This window comes from Emys orbicularis, chromosome 19 (genome assembly GCF_028017835.1).
Source record: "Emys orbicularis isolate rEmyOrb1 chromosome 19, rEmyOrb1.hap1, whole genome shotgun sequence".
Lineage (NCBI taxonomy): Eukaryota > Metazoa > Chordata > Testudines > Emydidae > Emys > Emys orbicularis.
This window is the reverse complement of record NC_088701.1, coordinates 23,832,288-23,857,242: the sequence shown is the minus strand read 5'-3', so window position 1 is coordinate 23,857,242 and position 24,955 is coordinate 23,832,288. Positions and strand designations below refer to the sequence as shown.

At 65.0% G+C, this 24,955-nt stretch overlaps 2 protein-coding genes across 2 annotated transcripts; one reads left to right on the top strand and one right to left on the bottom strand.

The window, feature by feature from the left end:
• The first annotated feature begins 3,214 nt into the window (after nucleotides 1-3,214).
• CACNB3 (calcium voltage-gated channel auxiliary subunit beta 3) lies at nucleotides 3,215-13,137 on the top strand. Its single transcript, XM_065419688.1, is given in 14 exon segments — nucleotides 3,215-3,511; nucleotides 7,134-7,256; nucleotides 7,747-7,869; nucleotides 8,091-8,132; nucleotides 8,134-8,207; nucleotides 8,518-8,582; nucleotides 9,347-9,366; nucleotides 9,777-9,857; nucleotides 10,843-10,901; nucleotides 11,043-11,152; nucleotides 11,537-11,688; nucleotides 12,001-12,096; nucleotides 12,246-12,404; nucleotides 12,823-13,137. Coding segments are annotated over 14 exon segments (1,464 nt in total). The 5' UTR covers nucleotides 3,215-3,466.
• A 2,129-nt stretch (nucleotides 13,138-15,266) lies between these two features.
• DDX23 (DEAD-box helicase 23) lies at nucleotides 15,267-23,880 on the bottom strand. Its single transcript, XM_065419450.1, has 17 exons — nucleotides 23,793-23,880; nucleotides 22,921-23,114; nucleotides 22,688-22,786; nucleotides 21,808-21,907; nucleotides 21,090-21,155; nucleotides 20,634-20,772; nucleotides 20,325-20,458; nucleotides 19,917-20,029; nucleotides 19,241-19,384; nucleotides 18,769-18,994; nucleotides 18,358-18,503; nucleotides 18,027-18,204; nucleotides 17,714-17,956; nucleotides 17,243-17,394; nucleotides 16,894-17,002; nucleotides 15,877-16,051; nucleotides 15,267-15,490 (listed from the first exon to the last, which is right to left on the bottom strand). The coding sequence occupies exons 2-17, from the start codon at nucleotides 23,112-23,114 to the stop codon at nucleotides 15,267-15,269; spliced, it is 2,442 nt and encodes an 813-aa protein (XP_065275522.1). The 5' UTR covers nucleotides 23,793-23,880.
• Between the last annotated feature and the right edge of the window lie 1,075 nt (nucleotides 23,881-24,955).

The window sequence follows — 24,955 nt, the reverse complement described above, 5'->3', positions numbered from 1 at the left end:
CTGGGGGTGGGGGGCGAAGGCAGCTCAGTGAGACGCGCAGGCGAAGCCCCCACCCCATCACTTCCAGCGCTCTGGTTTTCCCCTCCGCCCCCTTCCCGCGTTGCTAACGAAGGACTCAGAAACGTCTTTTCATTTCCATGGAAAGAGCTGCTCGGTGGCTGGGAGCCTGGAGCCTGGGACTAGATCTGTGCACAGGGGGACCGGGTCCTGGCACTAGTGCACGGGGGGGACTGTACATCTGTGCACAGGGGGACACGGATCCTGGCACTAGTGCACGGGGGGGACTGTACATCTGTGCACAAAGGGACATGGGTCCTGGCACTAGTGCACGGGGGGGACTGTACATCTGTGCACAGGGGGACATGGGTCCTGGCACTAGTGCACAGGGGGGATTGTAAATCTGTGCACAGGGGGACACGGATCCTGGCACTAGTGCACGGGGGGGACTGTACATCTGTGCACAAAGGGACAGGGGTCCTGGCACTAGTGCACGGGGGGGACTGTACATCTGTGCACAGGGGGACACGGATCCTGGCACTAGTGCACGGGGGGGACTGTACATCTGTGCACAAAGGGACATGGGTCCTGGCACTAGTGCACGGGGGGGACTGTACATCTGTGCACAGGGGGACATGGGTCCTGGCACTAGTGCACAGGGGGGATTGTAAATCTGTGCACAGGGGGACACGGATCCTGGCACTAGTGCACGGGGGGGACTGTACATCTGTGCACAAAGGGACATGGGTCCTGGCACTAGTGCACGGGGGGGACTGTACATCTGTGCACAGGGGGACACGGATCCTGGCACTAGTGCACGGGGGGGACTGTACATCTGTGCACAAAGGGACATGGGTCCTGGCACTAGTGCACGGGGGGGACTGTACATCTGTGCACAGGGGGACATGGGTCCTGGCACTAGTGCACAGGGGGGATTGTAAATCTGTGCACAGGGGGACACGGATCCTGGCACTAGTGCACGGGGGGGACTGTACATCTGTGCACAAAGGGACATGGGTCCTGGCACTAGTGCACGGGGGGGACTGTACATCTGTGCACAGGGGGACACGGATCCTGGCACTAGTGCACGGGGGGGACTGTACATCTGTGCACAAAGGGACATGGGTCCTGGCACTAGTGCACGGGGGGGACTGTACATCTGTGCACAAAGGGACATGGGTCCTGGCACTAGTGCACGGGGGGGACTGTACATCTGTGCACAGGGGGACACGGGTCCTGGCACTAGTGCACGGGGGGGACTGTACATCTGTGCACAGGGGGACACGGGTCCTGGCACTAGTGCACGGGGGGGACTGTACATCTGTGCACAGGGGGACACGGGTCCTGGCACTAGTGCACGGGGGGGACTGTACATCTGTGCACAGGGGGACACGGGTCCTGGCACTAGTGCACGGGGGGGACTGTACATCTGTGCACAGGGGGACACGGGTCCTGGCACTAGTGCACGGGGGGGACTGTACATCTGTGCACAAAGGGACATGGGTCCTGGCACTAGTGCACGGGGGGGACTGTACATCTGTGCACAGAGGGACATGGATCCTGGTACTAGTGCACAGGGGGGATTGTAAATCTGTGCACAGAGGGACTTGGGTCCTGGCACTAGTGCACGGGGGGGACTGTACATCTGTGCACAAAGGGACATGGGTCCTGGCACTAGTGCACGGGGGGGACTGTACATCTGTGCACAAAGGGACATGGGTCCTGGCACTAGTGCACAGGGGGGACTGTACATCTGTGCACAAAGGGACATGGGTCCTGGCACTAGTGCACGGGGGGGACTGTACATCTGTGCACAGGGGGACACGGATCCTGGCACTAGTGCACGGGGGGGACTGTACATCTGTGCACAAAGGGACATGGATCCTGGTACTAGTGCACAGGGGGGATTGTAAATCTGTGCACAGGGGGACACGGATCCTGGCACTAGTGCACGGGTGGGATTGTAAATCTGTGCACAAAGGGACATGGGTCCTGGTACTAGTGCACAGGGGGGATTGTAGATCTGTGCACAGAGGGACTTGGGTCCTGGCACTAGTGCACAGGGGGGACTGTAAATCTGCACAGAGGGACACGGATCCTGGCACTAGTGCTGTGGTTTTCAACCAGGGGTCCGGGGGCCGCGAGCAGGTTTCAGGGGGGCCACCAAGCAGGACCAGTGTTAGACTTGCTGGGGCCCAGGGCAGAAAGCTAAAGTCCTGCTGTGCAGGGCTGAACCCCGGGGCCCTGAGCCCCGCCCCCTGGGGCTGAAGCAGAAGCCTGAGCAAGGTAGCTTCACGGGGGCCCCTGGGCAATTGCCCTGCTTGCTACCCCCTAATGCTGGCCCTGGCTTTTATATGCAGAAAACAGTTGTTGTGACACAGGTGGGCCATGGAGTTTTTATAGCATGTTGGGGGGGGGGGGGGCTCAGAAACAAAAATATTGAGAATCCCTGCACTAGTGCACAGGGGAACTGTATATCTGTGCACAGAGGGACATGGATCCTGACACTAGTGCACAGGGGAACTGTACGTCTGTGCACAGGGGGACATGGATCCTGGCACTAGTGCACAGGGGAACTGTAAATCTGTGCACAGGGGCACACGGATCCTGGCACTAGTGCACAGGAAAACTGTATATCTGTGCACAGAGGGACACGGATCCTGGCACTAGTGCAGGGGGGGACTGTAAATCGGTGCACAGAGGGACACGGATCCTGGCACTAGTGCACAGGAAAACTGTATATCTGTGCACAGAGGGACACGGATCCTGGCACTAGTGCACAGGGGAACTGTAAATCTGTGCACAGAGGGACACAGATCCTGGCACTAGTGCACAGGGGAACTGTACGTCTGTGCACAGGGGGACACGGATCCTGGCACTAATGCACAGGGGAACTGTAAATCTGTGCACAGGGGCACACGGATCCTGGCACTAGTGCACGGGGGGGACTGTACGTCTGTGCACAGCGGGGTGCATGTCCTGACTCTCCCCACACATTATATGGGTCACCCCTGCCCCTGGAGCCCCTTCTCTTTGCCCTCCTCTCCTATAGCTACAGCGATGAACCTGCAGCCTCTCCCTCCCGCTGCCTCTGTCTCTCCTCCTTCGCTGGCACCAGCTCTTTGTTCCCTTCAGCTGTTCTCTGCCTCTCGCTCCTCCCTGCCACGCCCCCTCCCCTCCTCTCCCTGCTCCTGCTGGCCTCCCTTCCATGCTCCCCCCCCCCCCCCGCCACTGCCAGCCCCATCAGGCAGGTGCAGCCGGGTCCCAGGACCTGCCGGCCCCCAGCCCCCCCAGCTGAGGCTTCTCATTGCCAGCCCTGTTCTGCCAGCCCCGTGGGAGCGAGAGCTCCTGGCTCCCCACCCCGCCGAGTAGGGTGGGACCGATACAGTTTGCGCTCGCCTGGGGGGTCCTTCCCACTCCTCCGCTCACTCCTGCCTCTCTCCGACCCCCGCACGCCCTGGGCTCCTCCATGTATGACGACTCCTATATCCATGGCTTCGAGGACTCCGAGGTGGTGAGTGGGGGGACCGGCTTTGGGGGGGGTTGGCAGGGAGCCCCCAGGGAGCCCCGCAGGGCTGGGAGCGCCGGGGGTGCTGCCCTTGGTTGGGGGCTCTGGGTTTCTGGCAGGCCTTACCCCCCGGTTATTTATACAGCGCCATAGCCACGGTGGCATTTCCAGCAGTGCTCCCGTAAGGTGGTGAGAGCGGGTGCGGGGGGTGGGGCTGGATGCTGAGCAACAGCTGGCACCCTGGTGGGGCTCAGAGTCCTGGATGGGCACCCATGTGCTGGCATGGGGCGGGGTGTTACAGCCCCTCCCCCCCGACATGGGGCAGTGGGTTTTGTCTCTGCGCCTGGCAGGGGAGCGCCAGGTTGGGGGGGGTGTGTGTAAGGAGTCAGAGATGCTCTTGGCTTTGTCGGAATGTGGGGGGCAGGGATGCTGGGGGCACCCCCCGGCTGGGGGTGGGCTGTGCCCTGAGCTGGGGGGAAGTCGCTCTGCAGGTGCCAGGCGTGGGGGCACTGTGCATAGAGGGGTTGCTCCATGACCCCACTTAGGGCATAGCTCGCAGAGCCCATGGCCGGCCTCAGCTGCAGGGTATAGGAGAGCCCCTCGCTGCGCCCGCCTGCAGAGGATACCCTGGGCCCGTCCCAGCCAGGCCATGGGGCTGCGCCCCCCGTCGGGACAGAGCCACGTGCCCTGCCCCCCCGCGGCTGCACCACAGGGCCAAGGAAGGGGGTTGGGGACAGGATCACAGCTGGGGCAGGAGAAGGCCAGGGCATGGGGGGGATGTGGGAGGCAGAGGGACACAGGGCAAGAGGGGGACAGGCGGGAGGGGAGCATGGGGGTGCAGGGACAAGCTGTGCCCATGGCAGACTGGCTGAGCCTGGCAGGGGCGGCTGGAGTTGCTCGGGGGGGGGGCGCTGCTTTTCAGAAACAGAGCTGAGGACCTATAAATATTTCACTGCAGCTTCTGCTTTTGTTCTGGGGACGCAGCAGGAGCTGTTCATTGAACCAGGCGGCTCCCGCTGAGGGGGTGGGGGGCAGAGTATACCCCCCCTTCCAGCTCACCCCAACAGCCACTGCACGTTCCCCTGCCTCATGCACCCAGCACCAGGGTCAACAGGGCACAGGTTTTTCACCAGCAACGCTGCCTAGGCCAGGGGGTTCACTGGGGAGCAGAGTGTGGGGGGGAGCTCCAGGGGACAGGGTGTGGGGAAAGCTGGGGGGGCTTGATGCTGTTGGGAGGTGGAGGGCTGGCGAGGCGCTGGGGGGCAGGGCAGGCCGTCCCACGTTAGCCATGGCTGGTGAATGGGGCAGAGGCTCTGTCCCACGCCGTTTGGGGGCTGGAGTGACTCACCAGCGTGTAGCTGGGTCGTGCGAGGCGTTGCCCGGTGGGGTCGGGTGCCCACCGCGGGCACATCTGCTTGGCTCTGAGGTGCGTGGGCTGGCGCCAGGGGGCCGGATAATCCGATGAAACAACAAAACCGCCCCCTCTGAGGCTGCTGGCGCCTGGCATTTCCCAGGGTCTGCGGAGCCACAGGGAGCCCTGGGACGGGCCGTGAGGAGCGTGGGCAACAGGGGACCTGGCGGCTCCTCTGGGTCTGTCCCCCAAGCTGGCAAAGGGTTAAAGGTCACTGCAAGGTCAGCATTTCCCGGGGGGGCACTCAGCTGGGAAAGGAAGGGAAGGTGTTTCTGGCTGGCATGGGGGGGGGGGGCCGCCCCACCTCTGGTCTCCCTCGTCTGATGCCCCGTCCTGCTCAGACCCTGCTGTCTGGCCCAGCAGGCTGTGAAAGATGGTGAGGTCTCCCCCCCCCCCCCAGTCATTTCCCTCCCCCTGCCATGCGGAGCCAGAGGGTTCATAGTGCCCAGGCTGGGGGGGCGGTGGGGCAGGGCTCCTGCACTGAATAATGGGGCTGACCAGTGGGGTAGAAAGACACCAGGGGCCGGAGTGAGTTTCACCCACACACCCTCTCCCTGTGACCAGGGCATTCACAGGGCTGCCTGGAGGAACTCAAACCCGAAATTGCAGAACTGCTAACTACGGGAACCTATCGCTGAAATCCACCTCCGCCCCAGTCGAGGGCTGGAGGGGAGCAAATGTGATGCCGATTTTTAAAAATCCCAAGGGGATCCTGGCAATTACAGGCCAGTGAGTCTAACTTCAGTCCCAAGCAAAGTGGTAGAAACAATAGTGAAGAACAGAATTATCAGCCACAGAGATGGGGAAGAGTCAACCTGGCTTGTGTCACGGGAAATCGCACCTCGCCAGTCTATTACAATTCTTTGAGGGAGTCGACAAGCATGTGGACAAGGGGGATCCAGTCAACTAGCGGATCTGGATTTTCAGACTGACCTTGACGAGGTCCCTCATCCAAAGGCTCTGAAGGAAACTACGTAGCCTGGGATGTGAGGGAAGTCTTCTCGTGGGTCAGTAACTGGAGGAAGGACAGGAAACAAAGTGTGGGAATAGACAGGCGGGAACCGCAGAGATCTGTACAGGGCCTAGGGCTGCTCACCATATACATTAGTGAGCTGGGGAAAGGGGTAAACAGGGAAGTGACAAAATTACTCGAGATGGTTCAGCCCAAAGCAGGCTGTGAAGAGCTACAAAGGGACCCCCCCAAACTAGGGGCAGGGCAAGCAAATGGCAGCTGGAATTGGGCGCTGAGCAGTGCAAAGAACCGAGCACTGGAAGTGCGAATCCCATCTCCACACAGACAGTGATGGGGTCTCACGTCGCTGGGACCACTGAGAACAGAGCCTGGAGTCACCGCTCAATGGTCAGGGAGGCCAGCCGGTGCCTCTGGGATCTGGTCGTGTTTGTTCATTCACTCCCTGTAGGCCTGCCAGGCGGGGAGCCAGTGGAGCTGGCAGCCACGGCGGCTCAGTGTTTACCCCAGGCGGGTGCTGGCACGCCCTCCGCTCGCTGGCATGGCCGTGCCGCTGACTTCACCCTCGCTGGAGCCTGGCATTTGCTCCCTCTGCCATCTGGGGTGGAACCCGGGCCAGGCGCGGCGGAGACGCCCAAGCAGGGCGGGGAGGGGGGATAAGGGACCATTCCCGCCCCCGGGGGCTGCACCTGGACCAGGCTGCTCTCCCTGAGCAGGGCTGGGGGAGGGCAGGACTGTCTGACGCCACCAGCTGCTCTGTGCCTGCTGCCTCTTAAAGAGACATGCACGGCCCTGGGGTGGCTGGCCCTGGGCTCCCCCTACGCTGCGCTCCCCATCCCCCAGTGCAGACACACCAGCCCCATGTGAGCCCCTCTCCCCACATCCTTCAGTGCGGCCGTGCAGCGCTGGTGCAGAAAGTGACTTGTGCCAGCTTACCATAGCCTGGGGGCTTGCACGGCTACAAGCCGCATTTCACACTAGCAGCTACACTTGAGGGTTGCAGGAGGGCAGCTGCAAGGTGTTATTTTTAATCACCTCAGGGGCTGTCAGCAGCACCCACCGCCCTGTACCCCCTCCCGAATATCCCAGGGCGAGTCTGGGGGAGTCAGTGCTGTCCACAGGAGCACAGATCTGGGTGGACTTTGAGAGGTGGGGGTGGGTGGGGGGGTCGGGCGTCTGGGCGCAGGGCTTCCGATCTACAGCTCCCCGTCCTGTGGCGATGGCACTCAGGGTCCCCTGCCCCGCAGGGCTCAGCCGATTCCTACACCAGCCGGCCGTCCCTGGACTCAGACGTGTCCCTGGAGGAGGAGCGCGAGACGGCCCAGCACGAGGTGGAGAACCAGGCACAACAGCAGCTGGAGAGGGCCAAGGTAGCCAGGGGGGCAAGCCGGGGGCAGCCCTGGCTCTGCATGGGAGGGATGCTGCTGGCTGTACCAGACCACGAACCTGGGGCCCTCTAGACCCTTCCTCGCAGCCTGCTCCAGCAGCAGTAGAGGGCCTTGGACACACGCAGCCGGGCAGCTTTGCTGCCAGCCACTAGGGGGCAGCGGTGAACACGCACAAACACGTGTGCACACGCTTAGCCGGATGATGGAGTATCATAGAGGTGAGGGTCCCGGAGTCCGGCCCCCCTCCCCTTGGCCCATCCAGCGTGGCATCCCCTCCTTCCTGCTGCCCGGGGCCCATCTTGCCGGGCCTCCTGCCATTGCCCTTGCCTGGGGGTCAGAGGGAAGCGGCATCCCTCGTACCACTGGGCCCATGGTGTGACGTTGGCCGGCTCCTGGCTGCAGATGGCACGGGGGGGGGGGGGGCATGAACGCCCAGCTGCCCCGTACTGACCGACCCCCTGCTCTCCCCCAGCACAAGCCGGTAGCGTTTGCCGTACGCACCAATGTCAGCTACTGCGGGGCCCTGGATGAGGAGTGCCCGGTGCAGGGCTCCGCCATCAACTTCGAAGCCAAAGACTTCCTGCACATCAAGGAGGTGAGTCTGGACTTGGGCTAGAGGGGGAGGGGCTGGGAGCCAGGACACCTGGGTTCTGATGCTGGCTTTGCCACCATCTCCCTCAGGGACGGGGGGCTTCCCTCCCCCCCTGAATCCCATCCTTCTGGTCCCAGGGCCAGCTACTATGTCCCAGGGCAGGGGGCTTGGTCTTGCGCCCGCCCCCCCCCCCCCCGTAACAGCCCCTGCTGGTGTCTCCCCAGAAATACAGCAATGACTGGTGGATCGGGCGGCTAGTGAAGGAGGGGGGGGGACGTCGCTTTCATCCCCAGTCCCCAGCGGCTGGAGGCCATGCGGCTGAAGCAGGAGCAGAAAGCCAGGTAAAGGGGCCGGCGGGGGGAATTCTATGGGCCTTTCCCCCTCCCCTGCCACCTGGCCCGCTCGGGTCATAGCCACCAGCAGAACGGCCGCCCTGCACCTTCAGCACCACAGCCCAGAGCTCTGCCGTGAGCTAAAGGGCAGCTCCCTTAGCCGGCAGCAGTAGCAGGCTGTTATCCTGTCGGGACCAGCCACGGGGGCGGGCATGGCGCACGGTGCACGCTGTGTGGGCATGTTACACACAGAGCTCCCTGTGGGTTTACCCCCTTCCCCCCTGGGGCTTCCCCTCTACTCACTGTGGCTTCTCCCCAGGAGATCTGGCAACGCCTCCGGCCTCGGGGACCCCAGCAAGCGGCGATCACCTCCCCCGTCCTTAGGTAACGGCTGCAGCACAGGCCGGTGGGCAGGTCCCACATGCAACCCCAGCCCCTCCCCCAACCTACCTCCCTTCACACTCAGCTCCAGCTCCCCCACCTCTGCACACTGCCCCTCCCCTCAGAATCTGGCCCCCCAGCCTGCCCTCCCCCTTCACTGCCCAGCTCCAGCTCCCCACCTCTGCACACCGCCCCTCCCCACTCACTGCCCAGCTCCACATGGGGGGGGACACAGGCCAGGCTGGAGGGGCCCTATGGGCTGATCCCACCCCCCGGGGCTGCCGAGGGGCCAGTGCCAGGAGTCCCACCCTGCCACATCCCCCTGGGGCAAGGCGCTGGCTTCACCCGTGCTGTGGCCCTGCCCTGGCTGCACCCTGGGCCGCCCCCGCCAGCGGGGACCATGGGCTGGGTCTTGCCGGGATAGGCACGAAGGGGGGGCGCAGCTGCTGCTCAGCTCACCAAGGGAGAGGGCTGAGCTCAAAGCTGGGCCAGGCAACCTAGCGCTTCCCCCCTGCAGTCAGGGGGGCTCCAGGGTGACCCTGGGGGAACCGTGCTCAGGATTGGGGCCTGACCCCCCCCACAGTCAGGGGGGCTCCGGGGTGACCCTGGGGGAACCGTGCTCAGGATTGGGGCCTGACCCCCCCCTGCAGTCAGGGGGGCTCCAGGGTGACCCCGCTGTCCCCACACTCAGTCTCCCCCAGCGCCTCGCTCTCTGCGGCTCCCAATTTGCTTTCACCAACCCTGTTTCTTCTTTCCTTTCCAAAAAGCTAAACAGAAGCAAAAGCAGGTGAGTGGTCAGGGCAGGTTTTGCCTGGTTGCCAGCAGGGGGCAGCGTGAGCGCTGCGCACCCCCTGCAGGCTCAGAGCGGGTGCTGCTGTGGAATGCAGCCACTTCTGGGGCAGAGCACGCCAGCATGTAACTGCGGAGCCGTTTGGGACCAGAGGGGAAGGAGAGATCCCTGTGTTCAACTCAGGCTGCATGGTGGGGGTTAGGGAGGCCCGGCCTCAGTGGCCTATGGGGGCACAGATTTGGCCAGGACACCTGTGTTCTCTGGGGATCTTTGATGATCACCAGCCTGTTGGTTCTAAGGTCCCTCCCAAACTGGCCATCCAGCGTCCCTCTGTCTTCGCCTCCGGGCCGGTTTCCCCCCTGCGCTGAGGGGCCCTCACCTGCCCCCAACCCCTCTCTCTCTCGCAGGCAGAGCACATCCCGCCCTACGACGTGGTTCCCTCCATGAGACCAGTGGTGCTGCTGGGCCCCTCCCTGAAAGGATATGAGGTAGGAGGGGCATGGGCAGAGCCTTGGGGGGGGGGATTCCCCGGCAATGCCCCCCCCACGGCACAGCAGGTGCTGGGGCAGGGTCTGTGGCAAAGGGGAATGTGGGCTGAGAACTGGGCGAGATTGGGGGGGCCCCCAGGGGAGGCAGGAACCCCATTGTTTTGGGGAGCCCTGTTGCTCAGGGAAGGGGAGATACCTCATCGCTGGGGGGAGGCAGAAGGAGGGAGAGGAGCCCCATTGCCTGGAGGTGGGTCAGGACCCAGGGAATAAACTGTGGGGACACCTCTCACCCCGCCGAGGGCTCCATGTGGCAGGGGGATCTCCCAGGCACCCCCCTCTTACACCTTGGTCAGCTCCCAGCACAGCGCCCCATGCAGTAAGCACTGCCCCCCCTGGATCCCCCCAGTAGTTTGTGCTCCTATGACGCTGCCTTTGCAGCTACCATGGGGCCAGAACCCAGAGCCCCGGCTCCCAAAGCCCAGGCCCTGCCAGCCAGCTAAGGGAGAGTCCCTGCCTGCTGTTGGCAGGAGAGGGGCTTTGACACACAGCGGAGCAGTTCAGACCCTGTCCAGCAGTGGGCAGTGGTGCACACAGTCACCCCTGGATGCACAGACACAGGCCCAGTGGCTCTGTCCTTGTCTGTCCGTGCCCCCGGCTGGGCTCGCCCCCTGCACCTTCCCGCCCGCCCCAGAGCCCTGCTGCCCACCACTGCGGGCCCACGTGACCGCGGCGAGCAGATGGCAAGGCCGCAGCATCCTGGCACAGCCGCCATCTCACTCCCGTCCCAGCTGGCACGTCCTTCCCTGGTGCCATCTGCCGTCCAGCCGTGCCCGTGCGGAAGGGCTGCCACAGGACTTGTCCCTCGCTGACCCCCAGCCCCCGGGGAGGGGCACGATCCCTCTATGGGATGGAGCACCAGGCTGGCGTAGGGCATCCTCCATACCCCTGGGGCTGGCTGACCGCATTGGCTCTTTCTGCCCCCCAGGTGACAGACATGATGCAGAAAGCGCTCTTCGACTTCCTCAAGCACAGGTTTGATGGCAGGTGAGTTCCCCCCACCCCCCCTGGCTGTGTCTGTCCCCCTACCCCAGAACCCTGAGGCTCGACTCCCCCTTGGGGCAGCCCTGAGCCCGGCCACTGTCAGACCGGCTCTGCCCCCATGTCACCATCTCTCCCCCTCGTCAGGATCTCCATCACCCGCGTCACCGCCGACCTGTCCCTCGCCAAGCGCTCCGTCCTCAACAACCCGGGCAAGCGCGCCATCATCGAGCGCTCCGCCACCCGCTCCAGCATCGGTGAGTCGTGCCGCGGGCGGGGGGCTGTGGGCAGAGCTGGGGTAGCCCCCCCCCACACACACACCTTGGGGTCTGGCGGAGCGGCAGCAGCCTGCCCCGGGGTCCCCCGCCCAGGTCAGACTGGAGGCTTCCAGATGCACCCCCCCCCCGAGCAAAGGACACGGCCCACCCCCACCAGACGCCCCGGGACCTGGCGTGGGGGGGGGGGGGGGGCAGAGATTGGCTAGGGGCTGCTGGGACCCAGAGCTCAAAGCCCCTCCCCAACCGCCCAGGCAGTGCAGCCGGACACACCCCAGGGAGGGGGCGGGGAGCCGCAGGGGAGGGAGGGGTGCTCCCCTCCCCCGCCTGGTAGGGCTGGGGTGGCTCACGCGCTCCCTCCCCCAGCCGAGGTGCAGAGCGAGATCGAGCGCATCTTCGAGCTGGCCAAGGCCCTGCAGCTGGTGGTGCTGGACGCCGACACCATCAACCACCCGGCCCAGCTGGCCAAGACCTCGCTGGCCCCCATCGTGGTCTACGTCAAGGTGTCCTCGCCCAAGGTGAGCGAGGCTGGGGGGGCCTAGGGGCCGGGCTGCACCATCAGGGCTGTGCTGGGAGGGGGGGGGGCCCTACTGAGCCCCTGCAGCACAGCGCCCCCTAGCGAAGCATTGGGGCAGCAAGGAGTGCCCCCCCCCCCCCGGCCTTTCTTTAGTGACCTCCCATCCATGCCTGAAGTGGGGGCTCTCCATGGGGCTGGGGGGCTCCCCATGGAGGTGGGGGGCTCTGCCTGGCCCAGGAGCGGGGGGGTCCCCATGGGGCTGGGGGGCTCCACCTGGCCCAGGAGACCGTGACTGTCCCCCTCCCCCCGGCAGGTGCTGCAGCGGCTGATCAAATCTCGGGGCAAGTCGCAGGTGAAGCACCTCAACGTGCAGATGATGGCGGCCGACAAGCTGGTGCAGTGCCCGCCGGTGAGTGCGGGGCTGGAGGTGGGACCCCGCGAACTCACAGCTCGGGCTGTGTCCCCCCCTTCCCCAGCCTGGTGTTCCCAGGCAGGGCCTGCTCCGGGCCCCCTCCCAGCCCAGCCGCCCCCCTGAGCAGGCCCTTTCCTGCCCCCCAGGAGCTCTTTGACGTGATCCTGGACGAGAACCAGCTGGAGGACGCCTGTGAGCACCTGGCCGAGTACCTGGAGGTGTACTGGAGAGCCACACACCACCCGCTGCACCCGCTGGGCAGCCAGCCCCTCCTGACGCCGCCCGCCGCCATCCCGGGCCTGCAGGTACCAGGGCTCTCACACACGGGCTCTGCCCAGAGCCCCCCTCTCGCAGGGGGATAGTGTCCCTTCCTGCCAGCTGCTGCCCCACATCCCAGAGGCGGCCGTATCGTGTTGAGCGAGGGGTCACGGCCTAGCGCTCAGCCTGTGGCTAAGGGGGCCGGGGCAGGGCCAGGCGCAGTCTGTCTGCCCCCCTAGAACGCCTTGCCCTGCTGCATACCCTCTCCACTGCTCCCTGGAACCCAGAGCCAGGCACGGGACCCCCAGAAGTTGCCTCAGCTCCCTCTGCCCCCCCCGCGGTGAGAGGCAAGCCCTCCCCCACCCCAAGCTGTTTGGCAGGGGGAGCCCCCTTGCACTCTGCTCTCCCAGCCACCACTCTCTGTCCAGCTGAAAGGGGGCCCTGACCTGTCTCTCTGCCCCCCAGAACCAGCAGCTGCTGGGGGAGCGGGGTGGGGAGCACTCCCCCCTCGAGCACGACAGCCTGATGCAGTCGGACGAGGCGAGCGAGACCTCCCGCAAGCCCTGGGCGGCCGCCTCGCAGCGCAGCTCCCAGCCCCTGGAGGACGAGTACCCGGACCCCTACCCGGAGCTGTACCAGCCCCACCGGCACCACAACAGCGGCCTGCACAGCGCCAACGGGCACGACTCGCAGGACCGGCTCCTGCAGCGCGAGGCCGAGCAGACCCACAACGACAGGAACTGGCAACGCAACCGGCCCTGGGCCAAGGACAGCTACTGACGGGCCCCGGCCTCAGCCACCCCCCTCCCCGCTGTCAAACCAGCCCCATGGGCCCACGGAGCCTGGCCTCCCAGCCACAGCCCTGGCTGACCCGCCCCGGCCTTCCCCCAAACACAGCCCCCGAGGTAGCTGGTGGGGTCACACACTCCCTGCTGTACCTAACTGGGGGGGAGGAAAAGCCATCTGTCCTCAGGCCCCCTGCCCCTGCTAGACATTGCTCAGACAATCTCCCAGGCAGGAACGCCCCCGGTCCCCGCGCTGTTCCCACCCTGTCCAGCTGCAAGAGGAGAGGTCGGGAGCCAGGACACCTGGGTTCTAAGCACTGGCTGGCCCCTGCTCCAGGTCTGTTTCCCTGGTTGAAACTGCATAGCTGGCAGTGCTTGCTCCAAGCCCCTCCGGCCCCCGTGCCCTCTTCCATGGGGCTGGGCTCGGCTCCCTGGGGCAGGGCCTGGGAGTCCAGCTAACAGGGCACAATTTGCTAAGTGAAAAACCCCCAGGGGAGGGTGAGGAGCCTGGATGCTGCCCCCCTCCCCTCTTTCAGTGGGGCTCAGCCCTGATTCCTCCTCAGTCTGCGCCCAACATCCAGCGGCCTAGCCCCACCGCCCACACCCGTAACCACTAGCATCCAGCCACGACGCAGAGAAGCCTGTACGGAGTGCACCCCACCGCCCCGCGCTGGCTGGACTGGGCACTGGGCGCCCGAGGGGGGCAGAGGGAGATTTCCCCCCTGGCTGGGGGAGCTGGGGCGAGCCCTCGGGGGGCCGGGAACCACAGAGCAGCCACGGATTTGTTACAGCTCTTGTGTAGGAAGCACTTACTGCCAACAACCTGTAGCCTGTTTAACAAAGAAGTGTTTGCAGTTTAGAGATGGTGTTTGTGTGTCTGCCAGCCAGGGCTGGGCGCCAGAACCCCCCACCTGTGCTCACCAAGGGGGGGACAAGGGGCCAGGCGCCAGAAACCCCCAGCCTGTGCTCACCGAGGGGGGGGGGACGATGACAAGGGGCAGGGCGCCAGACCCCCCAGCCTGTGCTCACCGAGGGGGAACAAGGACTGTTTCCAACCCCCAGCCCCCAAACCCATGTAGGGTAAAGCTCTTTGCAGGTGGCCCTGGCAGCACAGGGGGTCCCACTCAAGCATCCAGCAGCTCCCCCAACTTCTATGGGCTCTGTGGGTCGGAGGGCATGGTGGGGGTCCAAGCAGGCAGAGGTGGAGAACCAGCGTGGGAGCTGGTTGAGACACAGGCCTGGCTCTTCCCTGGCACCCCTCCAGCTGCAAGGGGGGAGGGGGGAGGCATGACCAGTGTCCTGTGCACACAGACGCTCTCGGCAGCTTTATTCCTGCTTTTCGCTTCAGATTCAACAAGAATGTATACGTAAAAAAGGGCCCAAGCACCGCGTCCCACCGGAACACAGGAACCCCCCCCCCCAAATGAGACCACCCCCTCCCCCCAAAAGGACAGCAGGTACCAGCAGAAGCTCCTGGGAGCTAGTAGGGGCCAGATCACACACCCCTCCCCCCACCACTGTCCACATCTCAGGTGGAAAGGGTTTGGCTTAACCCCTTAAAACCAGTGGGTGGAGGGCTCTGCCCCTCGGGGCCAGGGTCCCCCCTGGGGCTCGGCCGCGCGAGTTGAGGCTACAGGCTGGAGGAGGAGGGAGGAGCTGGCTGGTCACTGCTCCGTCCCAGCTTTTCTGCACAGGGCCCAGCCCCTGACACTCTTCCTGGGAGTCAGGAGTGTCCCGTGCGTGGATTTGATGGGGACCAGGAGCCAGGCACAGCCCCACCCCGCGGGGTACAGCCAGTCTAGTTTGGTCCCAGGTGTTCTCCTGGCAATCACTGCCCTCGCTGGAGCACCAGGACCCAGCCTGAGGGGCCTGGCTCCGGATCCAGGCTCCGGTTAAAGCTCAGGCCTGGGAACACAAGGACAGAGTTGCTGCCCCAAACGGGGGCTCTTCCTCCATCAGTCCCGCCTCGACCGAGGGGCTGGGGGCGGCAGACGACCTGCAGAGCTCCCCGCTGAAGGGGGAGGCTGGTTACAAAGGCCAGGCAGCCCCAAGTCTGTTGGCTGGTAGTAGACGGCAACTAGGCAGCCAGGCCCCAGCTGTCGAAGCCCCGCGGCTCCCTGGGACTCACGCAAAGATGGTCTCCTCCCGTCTCTTCTTGGTGAGGATGGTGCCCGGCTTGTGCTGGGCATCGGGGTGGTTAGCCAGCTCCGGGGGACACGACGACACCGGGCTCTCCAGGATGGCTTGCTTCAGGTCGTAGAAGACTGTGGAGTCCTCCTTGGTCAGGAAGGTGATGGCCACTCCGCTCTTGCCGGCTCGGCCCGTGCGGCCAATACGGTGGATGTAATCTGCAGAGAAGCACCGCGGTCAGATGGTGATTTGCCACTGAAATGCAGCCACCTCTGGGGTGGGCCATGGCAGCGGCACAGCAGCAGTTTAGCCAACTGTTGGAATTCAGGCAGGATGTCAGGATTCATCAATTGCCCTGGGATCTTTAACGACCCCCTGGTTTGTCTCCTCTGAAAGCTGGTGCATGCAGCAGCAGAGCGCCCCTACCATGGGGCAGGGTCAGCCCTGAGCCCCCCACCCTGCAGCTTCCTGTCTTTTCCCTGGTCGTTGCCCATCGAAGTGCTGAGCCAGGCCGACCGCGCTTAGCTGTGAGGAGAGGGGTCTGCGCAGTGGGGCCGGGGAAGCCTGTCTCGAGGCCAGCCCTGCTCCCACGGCCGGGACTCACCTTCGATGTTCTTGGCCATGTCGTAGTTCACCACCATGGAGACGTCCTGGATGTCGATACCACGCCCAGCCACATCCGTGGCTACCAGAATGTCCTTGGCACCGGCCTTCAGGTTGGAGAGGGCGAATTCTCGCTGCTCCTGGCCTTTGCCGCCGTGCAGGGTGCAGGCGTTGTACTGCGGGGGGGAGAGGGGAGACCGTAGTGCAGGGCTGGGGCGGGAGCTGACCGCAGTGCCGCCCACAGCTCAGCATGGGGCCAGCAGGAGGGAGGTGAGGATCACACGGTTCCTGTCAGGGTGCACCCAACAGCCCCTGGGCTTGGAGCCTGCCAGCTGATGGCTTGTCTGCAGGGCAGTGGGGGAAGGGGCTGGATGCAGAATCGGGCAGTACTAAGGAATGGGCGCCCTTCCCCCCGCAGCCCCCCCAGAGGCCCCAGGCTGGCAAGGCAGATCCTGGCACATGGGGCTCTGCAGAGGGAGGCAGGAGGCGCCCCACAGGCTGGATGTGACTCCGGCAGTATCCTCCCACAGGGTGGCAGTAACTCACAGCGAGTTCAAGCGACCAGGCCAAGCCGTCAGCAGCAGGAACCCCTGAGCCTAGAGGGCTGGTCAGGCCTAGTTCTGAGTTCTGACCCAGACCCAACATCACCTGGGTCGACCCGACCCCTCCCCTCTGAACCCGAGTCACTGCCGCCGCCTCCTGCCCACGGGTTGGCACAGCGGCAGCAGCTGCGTACCCAGCCCCTGCCATCCGCTGCCCCGTGGTGCTCTGCACGCTCACGCCAGGGCGCACGCAAGGCAGCCCCGTGGGCAGCAGGAGACCCCGCTGACCTGAGGGGTCTGGCTGTTTTCCCACCGGACTCTAACGCTGCTCAGCGCACCCAACCCACGGAGCAGCACTGGGCTCCGCCAGACAGGCAGGGGCTGGGACTACCGGCTCCAGGGGAACCGGCTCCAGGCTCAGCCCTGCCCTGGCCCCGCAGGGTGGACATGGACACTCCTCAGGGACTGGCACGTACCCCCATCTTCTCCAGGGACTTAGCCAGCACGTCGCAGCCCTTCTTCTGGTTGACGAAGATGATGATGGGCGGGTCGAAGCCCTGTTCCAGTATGGCCAGCAGCTTCTTCCTGTTGGGGAGGGGCGGAGAGGGGTGTGTCAGCAAGCAGGACAAGCTCAGGCCCCCACAAGCCTCACCAGGCTGCCCTCCAAAGTGCCGCCCATTCCCTCACCGTGCTCCAGGACAGCCCCTGCCAGAGCCACCCCGTAGGAACCTGGTGGATTTCCCGACACCCTGCATTGCCCCCACCTGCAGCCCAGCTCCAGCGAGAGCCCCCCCAGCAGCGGCCCCTGCCAGCCCACCCTCATACCTCTTCTCCCCCTCGGACATGAGGAAGACCTTCTGTTCCACGCGCTCGTGGGGCTTGCCGGCCGAGCCGATGTAGACCACGGCAGGGCGGCGCAGGTAGCTGCGGGCCAGGCGCTCCACCGCCGGGGGCATGGTGGCCGTGAACATCACAGTCTGCAAGAGAGGTCCCGTGAGTGCAGCAGCTCCCGGGGGCTCCCCTGCTGCCCCTCCCTCCAGCCCGCTCCTGGGCAGCGAGGGGGTACGGGACCCAGCTAGGCAGGCCCAGGACACACTGGGACCCAGGGGAGAAAGGGCTGAATTGCTCCTCGACCGGCCTGTCTGTGCTCACCCAGCATCCACTTGGGGGTCCAGGACTTCGCCCCCCCCACCAGGCTCCCAGCCCCATGTCTGCCCCGCTCCCCTTGGCCCCAGCCTCCCGGGGGTTGTGCTTGGCCGCAGTGTCTCCGCGGGCCCTGGCCCTCTCCCTGCTGACCTGTCTGTACTTGTGCTTGCCCGACTCGAAGTTGGCCAGCATCTTCTCCGGGTCCTCGGCCTCGTCGGTGTCGGGCTTCTGGTTGGTGACGGGCATGTGCTCCAGGATCTTCTGCACGTCGGGCTCGAAGCCCATGTCGATCATCCTGTCCGCCTCGTCCAGCACCACGTAGGTGCAGCGGCTCAGCACCAGGTAGCGGTTCTCCAGCACATCAATGAGCCGCCCAGGCGTGGCGATGACAATCTGCAGGGGGTGGCAGGAGGGTCAGAGACCGCAAAGCCCAGCCCCTCACCCCCGCAGCCTCGGCACTCACCTCGCAGCCCATGCGCAGCCGGAAGCCCTGGTCCTCCCGGGAGATGCCCCCGATTACAGCCACTGTGCGGATACCCAGAGGCTTCCCAAACTTGATGGTCTCCTCCTCAATCTGCTGGGCCAGCTCACGGGTTGGGGCCAGGATGATGGCGTAGGGGCCCTGGTCTGACTCCTCGATCCTGCGGGCGACGGAGCACAAGTGGGACCATTTCCCCCATGAGCCAACCTTTCCCACACCCTGGGAAGCCCCTCTTGTCCCCCAGGCCTCCGGCGTACCAGGGCCAGCCACCCCTCCTCTGCTCAGGGAAGGCAGAGCAGCCAGTCGGCCTCACCTGTCGATCTTGGGCAGCGTCGTGATCCACACCAGCAGTGGGATCAGGAAGGCGGCCGTCTTGCCACTGCCGGTCTCAGCCACGCCGATGATGTCGCGGTTCTGCAGGCCAATGGGGATGGCCTGGCGCTGGATGGGGGTGGGCTCCTGGATGGACGGAGAACAGAGACGCTTAGGAAGGAGAAGGACCCCTGTGCCCAAGTCTGGCTTCACCAAGGAGAGATCAGGGGGCTGGGAACTGAATCCAGGAGTCCTGGCTCCCTGTTCGCACTCCCTGCCCCCGCCAGAGACAAGAGTCCTCGGTCCGGACCCAGCTCCCACCACAAGAGCCTAGTTCGGATCTGGATTCCCACCCGCAAAGGGCCAGTCACCCCTTGTCCCAGGAGGCTGCGGGGCAGGTCCCGGTTCTCACCTTGTAGCCACACTTGTCTATCACCTCCAGGATGTGGGGGGGCAGGGAGGAGTCCTTCCAGGAGCGGATGGGGTTGGGGATCTTGCCCCCCTTGGTGGTGATGCTGTAGTCCTCGCGGAAGATACGCCAGTCCCTGTCCGTCATCTCGTCCAGCTTCTTCTGGGACCAGTGCCGATCGTCCCAGCGCTGCTTGGCCTCCTTCTTCCGCAGCTTGCGCAGCCGGGCCCTGGCACCAGGGAGGGGAGCAGCTCAGGTCTCACTCACTCTGCCAACCAGCCCAGAGACTACACGTCCCAGGATGCACTGGGCCACCCTAAGACCCACAGAGGCTCCACATCCCAGCATCCCGAGCCGTCCTTGCACAACCCTAACCCAGCCCAGGATCCCCAGAGAAGGGGTAACCCAGCCCCAGCCGTGCCAGCTGACCATTCCGTCCTGGCCCCCGAGCCCGACCCCACAGCGGGTTACTCACTCCTCCTGCTCCTTCTCCTCCAGCGTCCGCCTCTTCTCCATCAGGTCCCCGTAGAAGCGCGACTGCTCCCGCTTCTGCTGCTTCAGGTCGATGCCGGCGATGAAGCCCCTGCCGAGCAACTGTACCTGGTGTCGCTCCTTGTACCTGTGGGAGAAGACAGAGCCTGCTGGCACGGGACCCCCTGGCAGATCTCAGCGCAGTGTGCCCCCCAGCAGACGGGGGCGCCACTCAGAGCAGGCTTAGGGGCCAGGTTTGATCCCCATTACCCCAGTGCAGCTGGCCAACCTACTATTTCACACCCCTCGGGGCAGGGAGTTCCCCCTCCCTGGGACTGCTGCGTCCTGACCCCCACACTCCCCCATGCCCTGCGCTAACCACTAGCCTGACTCCTCTCCTGGACCCAGGAGTTCTGACCCCCCAGCTCCAACCACTAGAGCCCACTCCCCTCCCAGAATGGATGAAAGAACCCAGGAGTCCTGGCTCTCCGTCTTCCCTGCTCTACTAAACTAGCCCCCAGTCCCAGCACTGCTAGATGATTTCCCCCCACCCCTGTATGGACAGCCTCTGTGTGCTTCCATCTCCCCAACATTGCCCCGTGCCTGCCCCCTACAGACCCCAGTCTGTGGGGGGGGCTGCACTCCAGCAGCGACTGTCCGGTCTGCCCCGCCCTACTCACAGTGGGTTGTAGTCGATGGACGTGTCCTCCGATGCGTCCCACTCAAAGACGAACTTTCGGTCGTTCAAGTGCCGGGTGCGTCTGCGCTTCTTGATCCCGCCCAGGTACCGCTCCTGTGTGGGGAGCCCAGCCGTCAGCCGTCAGCCTCCAGCCCCACCCCAGAAGAGAGAGACTGTCTCACTGAACCCATGGAAAATGAGGCCTGGAAAAGGGGAGGGACTCATCTGAGGTCACACAGCGAATCCAGTGGGAAGGGAACCCAGGAGTCCTGAATCCCAGCCTCAGGGCCAGGATAGAACCCAGGAGTCCTGGCCCCCCAGCTGCAGACCCCTCTTCCTGGGCACTTGCCATGGAGGGGGGGCGGGGGCAGCGCTGCGACTCCCAAGGAGCCCCAGGTACGGCGGGTACCTTGATAGCATGCAGCTCCTTGCTCTTGTCCTTCTCCTCACGGATTTTCTGTCTCCCCTCCTCATCCTCATTGCCGTTGGTCTCCCGTTCCATGCGTTCCCGACGCTCCCTGCGCTCGCGCTCCTGGGGATCCTCTGCGGGGGGGAGGGGGGCAGACACAGGACATCACACACCCAGGGAGGGGGGGGGAAGGGCGTTCCTTCCCAGCCTCACTCCCTTCACCCCAGCACCGGTCAGGGCTGGCTGGCCCCGGGTGTCCTCCCCTGCAGCAGGGCCGCCCAGAGCGTGTTGGAGGAGAGGGGTACATACCCATCATCTTCCTCCCTAGATCCTGAAACTGCTTCCTCTTCTTCCTCTCATCCTCCAGCAGCCTCTGCCGCTCCTCCACCTCCTGCTGACGCCGCTTCAGCGCCTCGGCCTCCCGCTCCGCCTTGGACAGGAACTTGGGCTGGAGGGCAGAGGGGGCAGTGAGCATGGCCCTGGGGCTGTCCCCAGAGCCAGGGCAGCGCAGGCCAGCACCCACGCAGCCTGCCCTGGAAGGGGGGTTTGGACCCTTTGGCCCACTCTGGTGAGGCTGCCAGCCCGGGGGCGTCACAGCCAGCTTTGGGGGGGCAATAGACCCACCAGGAATCAGGCTGAGAACCATCCGCTTGGTGCCCCAACCGCCTCCAGACCCAAAGGGGAAAGGGGCCACGTCTGCCCTGCCGCAGCAGTGGGGGAGGAGGAGATGCCCCTACAATGGGGGTGGGGAGGACATATTCTCACCTTGGCCTCGGCCTCCTCTTCAGCTTTCTTCTTGGCCAGCAGCTCCTCCAGAGACAGAGGCTGGGCCTGGAAACACAGGGAGTTAACGTCCCCAGAGCCAACCCTCGTTCTCAGCCAGGATTGCTGGCACACCCTTCAGCCCAGCTGCCGCAAGCTGTGCGGGGAGGGGGGGCAGCAAGCGACCCCCCTGGAGCGTCAAAGTGCTCGGGGGTTCCCTGCACCAGCCTGGAATGCACCGTGGACACCAGGAGACTGAGCCAGACATGAGGCTGCAATGGGACGGGGGGTGGGGACGGGGACTCAAGTCTGTGGCTGCACGTGCAGGGAACGCACCTCCTGACTCACAGAGCGCCCGCGGCCCCTCCGCAGGGGGCTCTGGGGAGACCTGCCTGGGATCCACCCTCAGCCCTGAGCTCCCAAGGAAGGCCCAGAGACGAGCAGCAGAAACGCTTGGGGGACAGGGACGGAATAGTCAGGCTCGAGGGAGGGCCCCAACTGCTACCGTGGGAGGGGGGGGCTGGACCTGAGGAAGAAACCCAGAGGACGCACAGAGGGAGAGCGCAGAGGCTGAACATCAGGACCAACAAGACGCAGGAGCGAGGACCGCCTGCCCGCTGCACACTACAAGGAGCCAGTCCAGGCAGATACCCCCCACTACCATCCAGCACAGCTCCCGTGGCCTCTCAGCCCTTTGGTGCCTTCCCACCCCCACTCCCACCTTCTCCTTCTTCAGCGCCGCATCCTCCTCCTCCTCCCCCCTCCGCGAGTCTCGTTCCCTCCGCGATTTGGAGTCTTTGCCTCGGCTCGGGGACAAGCTTCTGAGTGAGAGAAAAAACGAACATGAGACACGCTCCCAGCTCCACCCCCGGCTTGACACCTCCAATGCCCCCCATCCGCCAGGGCTGGAGACCACTAGCCCACTGATCCTGGACCCACACTCGGCAATCACGGCAAGGGCTCTAGCGCCCCATGGCTCCCACTTACTCCAAAACCACCCAGCTTCCTCCTGGGAGGAGGGATCGCTCAGGGGTTTGAGCATTGGCCTGCTAAACTGCCCCTCCTTGAGGGGGCTACTTAGGGATCTTGGGCAAAAATCAGTACTTGGTTCTGCTAGTGAAGGCAGGGGGCTGGACTCGATGACCTTTCGGGGTCCCTTCCAGTTCTATGAGATAGGTATACCTCCAATTATTATATTATTATTATTATTAGGGACGCTCGGGCTGGGCTCCAGCCAGCTCCAGCCTTTGAGAGCAGGCCCTGCCAGGCAAAGCAGGAAGTGGGGCTGCTGGCTCAGCAGGGGACCTCGATCAGCGTCCCACCTCGGGGGCAGGAGGCGTCGTGCTGCTGGAGCCGCCATCTCCTGGAGAAGTGACACCAGAGCCCTTCGTTACGGGCTCCACAGCGTGACGGCAAGAACCCCAACATCCCCCCATATCCCAGCGCATGGAAGGACATTCTGCTGCCCCACAGGGTCAGTCGGCCTCTGCTCATGTCCAGTTTTAACCTGACAACCAGGGATGCCTGAGCAGTGCTGCAGTGTGGTGCTGCGCCCGAGAGGTGGCTGCACTCCCAGGACAGGTGGGGACGTGAGGGTTTACCTGGAGCGTTTCCTGTCCTTGTCCCGCCGGTGTCCATCTTTCTCCCGCTCACGATCCTTCTTATTCCGCTCGCGCTCACGCTCTTTGTGTCTCCGCTCCCTGAGAGGGCAGAGCCCCAGGGAACCAGTTACAACCCAGCCTCACTCCACGAGCAGCCCCCCAAGCCCCCTCCAAAGCCCCAGGCCCAGCCCCAAACCTGGCACCTTCCCCCCGCCCGGCCCAGGGGTTGTCACCTCTCTGCTGACTTGGACCTGGAGCGGGATCTGGACCGGCTGCCCCGCCTCCTCTCCCGGGACCGGTGCCGCTTCCTCTCCTTGGACGGGGAGCTCTTCCTGTCGCGATCCCTGTCCGGGGAGCGCGAGCGTTTCCTCTCCTCCTTGGGGGGCGACAGGTCCCGCTCCTTCTTGTCGGGCACTTCCCCAGCCATCTGAGGGGCAGGAAGAGCCGTTAGCAGTGGGGGGGGGGGGGGACCAGCTCTTCCCTGGGCTCCTCAGGCCTGGCACTGCCCCCCCCCCGCAAGACTTACACAGGGCACAACATGGGGGGCTGGCTGGCTCAGGGGGGCTGGAAGCGGGGCCTGGGGTCTTTCCCTGCTATGGCCTGGGGAGAGCCATGGGGGTCTGGGTGGTTCACGGCGCGTGGACCCTTTTAATTTGGTGTTAACGGTAAACCCATTACCCCTCCCCCCAGCCCCGGGGAGAGAACCCAGGAGTCCGGGCGCTCCCCCACCCCGCCGAGAGAACCCAGGAGTCCGGGCTCCCCCCCGCCCCGGGGCGAGAACCCAGGAGTCCGGGCTCCCCTCCCCTCCACCCCGGGGAGAGAACCCAGGAGTCCGGGCTCCCCTCCCCCGCGCCCCGGGGAGAGAACCCAGGAGTCCGGGCTCCCCTCCCCCGCGCCCCGGGGAGAGAACCCAGGAGTCCGGGCTCCCCTCCACCCCGGGGAGAGAACCCAGGAGTCCGGGCTCCCCTCCCCCGCGCCCCGGGGAGAGAACCCAGGAGTCCGGGCTCCCCTCCACCCCGGGGAGAGAACCCAGGAGTCCGGGCTCCCCTCCCCCGCGCCCCGGGGAGAGAACCCAGGAGTCCGGGCTCCCCAACCTCCCGCTCACCTCCCCGGCTCCTACTAGGCCTCACAGCCCCTGCGCAGCAGCCGCCATCTTAGCGCCTCACGCCGGGCCCCGCGCAGAGCAGCGAACGATGCCGCGCGGCATGCCGGGAAAGCGAGTCCGGCCCGGCCCGGCTGGCCGGAAGGCAGCGTTTCCATGCCGCAACTACAGCTCCCAGCAGGCACCGCGCGGCCCGACAATGGAATGCTGGGAAATGTAGTTCCCGTCCCTCATCCAGGGGCTGAGTCCGAGACAGCGCCTCCTGCTGCCCCCCCCATCCCACTACTGCCCCCAGCCTGCCCTGGTGCTCCTGCCCCCCATCCCACTACTGCCCCCCATCCCACAACAGCCCCCAGCCTGCCCTGCTGACACCCCCCCAGCCTGCCCTGGTGCCCCACCCCCACTGCTAACCCCCATCCCACTACTGCCCCCAGCCTACCCTGCTGACCCCCCCCAACCTGCCCTGGTTCTCCCGCCCCCATTACTGCCCCCCATCCCATGACTGCCCCCAGCCTGCCCTGCTGACACCACCCCCACTGCTACCCCCCATCCCACGACTGCCCCCAGCCTGCCCTGCTGACCCCATCCCCACTGCTACCCTCCCATCCCACTACTGCCCCCAGCTACCCCTTCCGTGTAGCACCCCCAAGCCACCTTCTGTGCCCACATCTTGCCTAGCAGCCCCTGCTGCTCTTCCCACATGCGCAGTCCAGCTCTGCCGACGCCAATCAGCCTACGTGCATTCGGCTCCCCGTTGCTCGGCCCTGCGGGAGGCACCGAGCCGTTTCCTCCCGGCTGGCAGCAGGGCGCTCGGTGACGCTCCTCAATGTGGCGGCCGGAGCTAGGGCAGCCCCCTTGAGCCCATCCCTCAGCCAGGCCAGGGTTGGTCCCACCAGCCTATGGCCCAGGTCTCCCAGCCCTCTCTTGAGCTTGCCCACAGAGGGGCATCCCCTGGCTACTGGCCCAACATGGCCTGTGGTTCAGAGCCTCAGCAGCCCCTGCCCTCCAGCTGGGCTAAGGAGAGGCTCCTCCTCCCCTCCAACCATTAGCCACCCGCAGTCTCAGCTCCAGGGGCAATGGGACCCTTCCTAGGGCTGGCCCCACCAAGCCCCCAGCGCACCCTCCACCCCCCAGAATCGCTGTGAAGGAGGGGCTGGGCTGAGGGG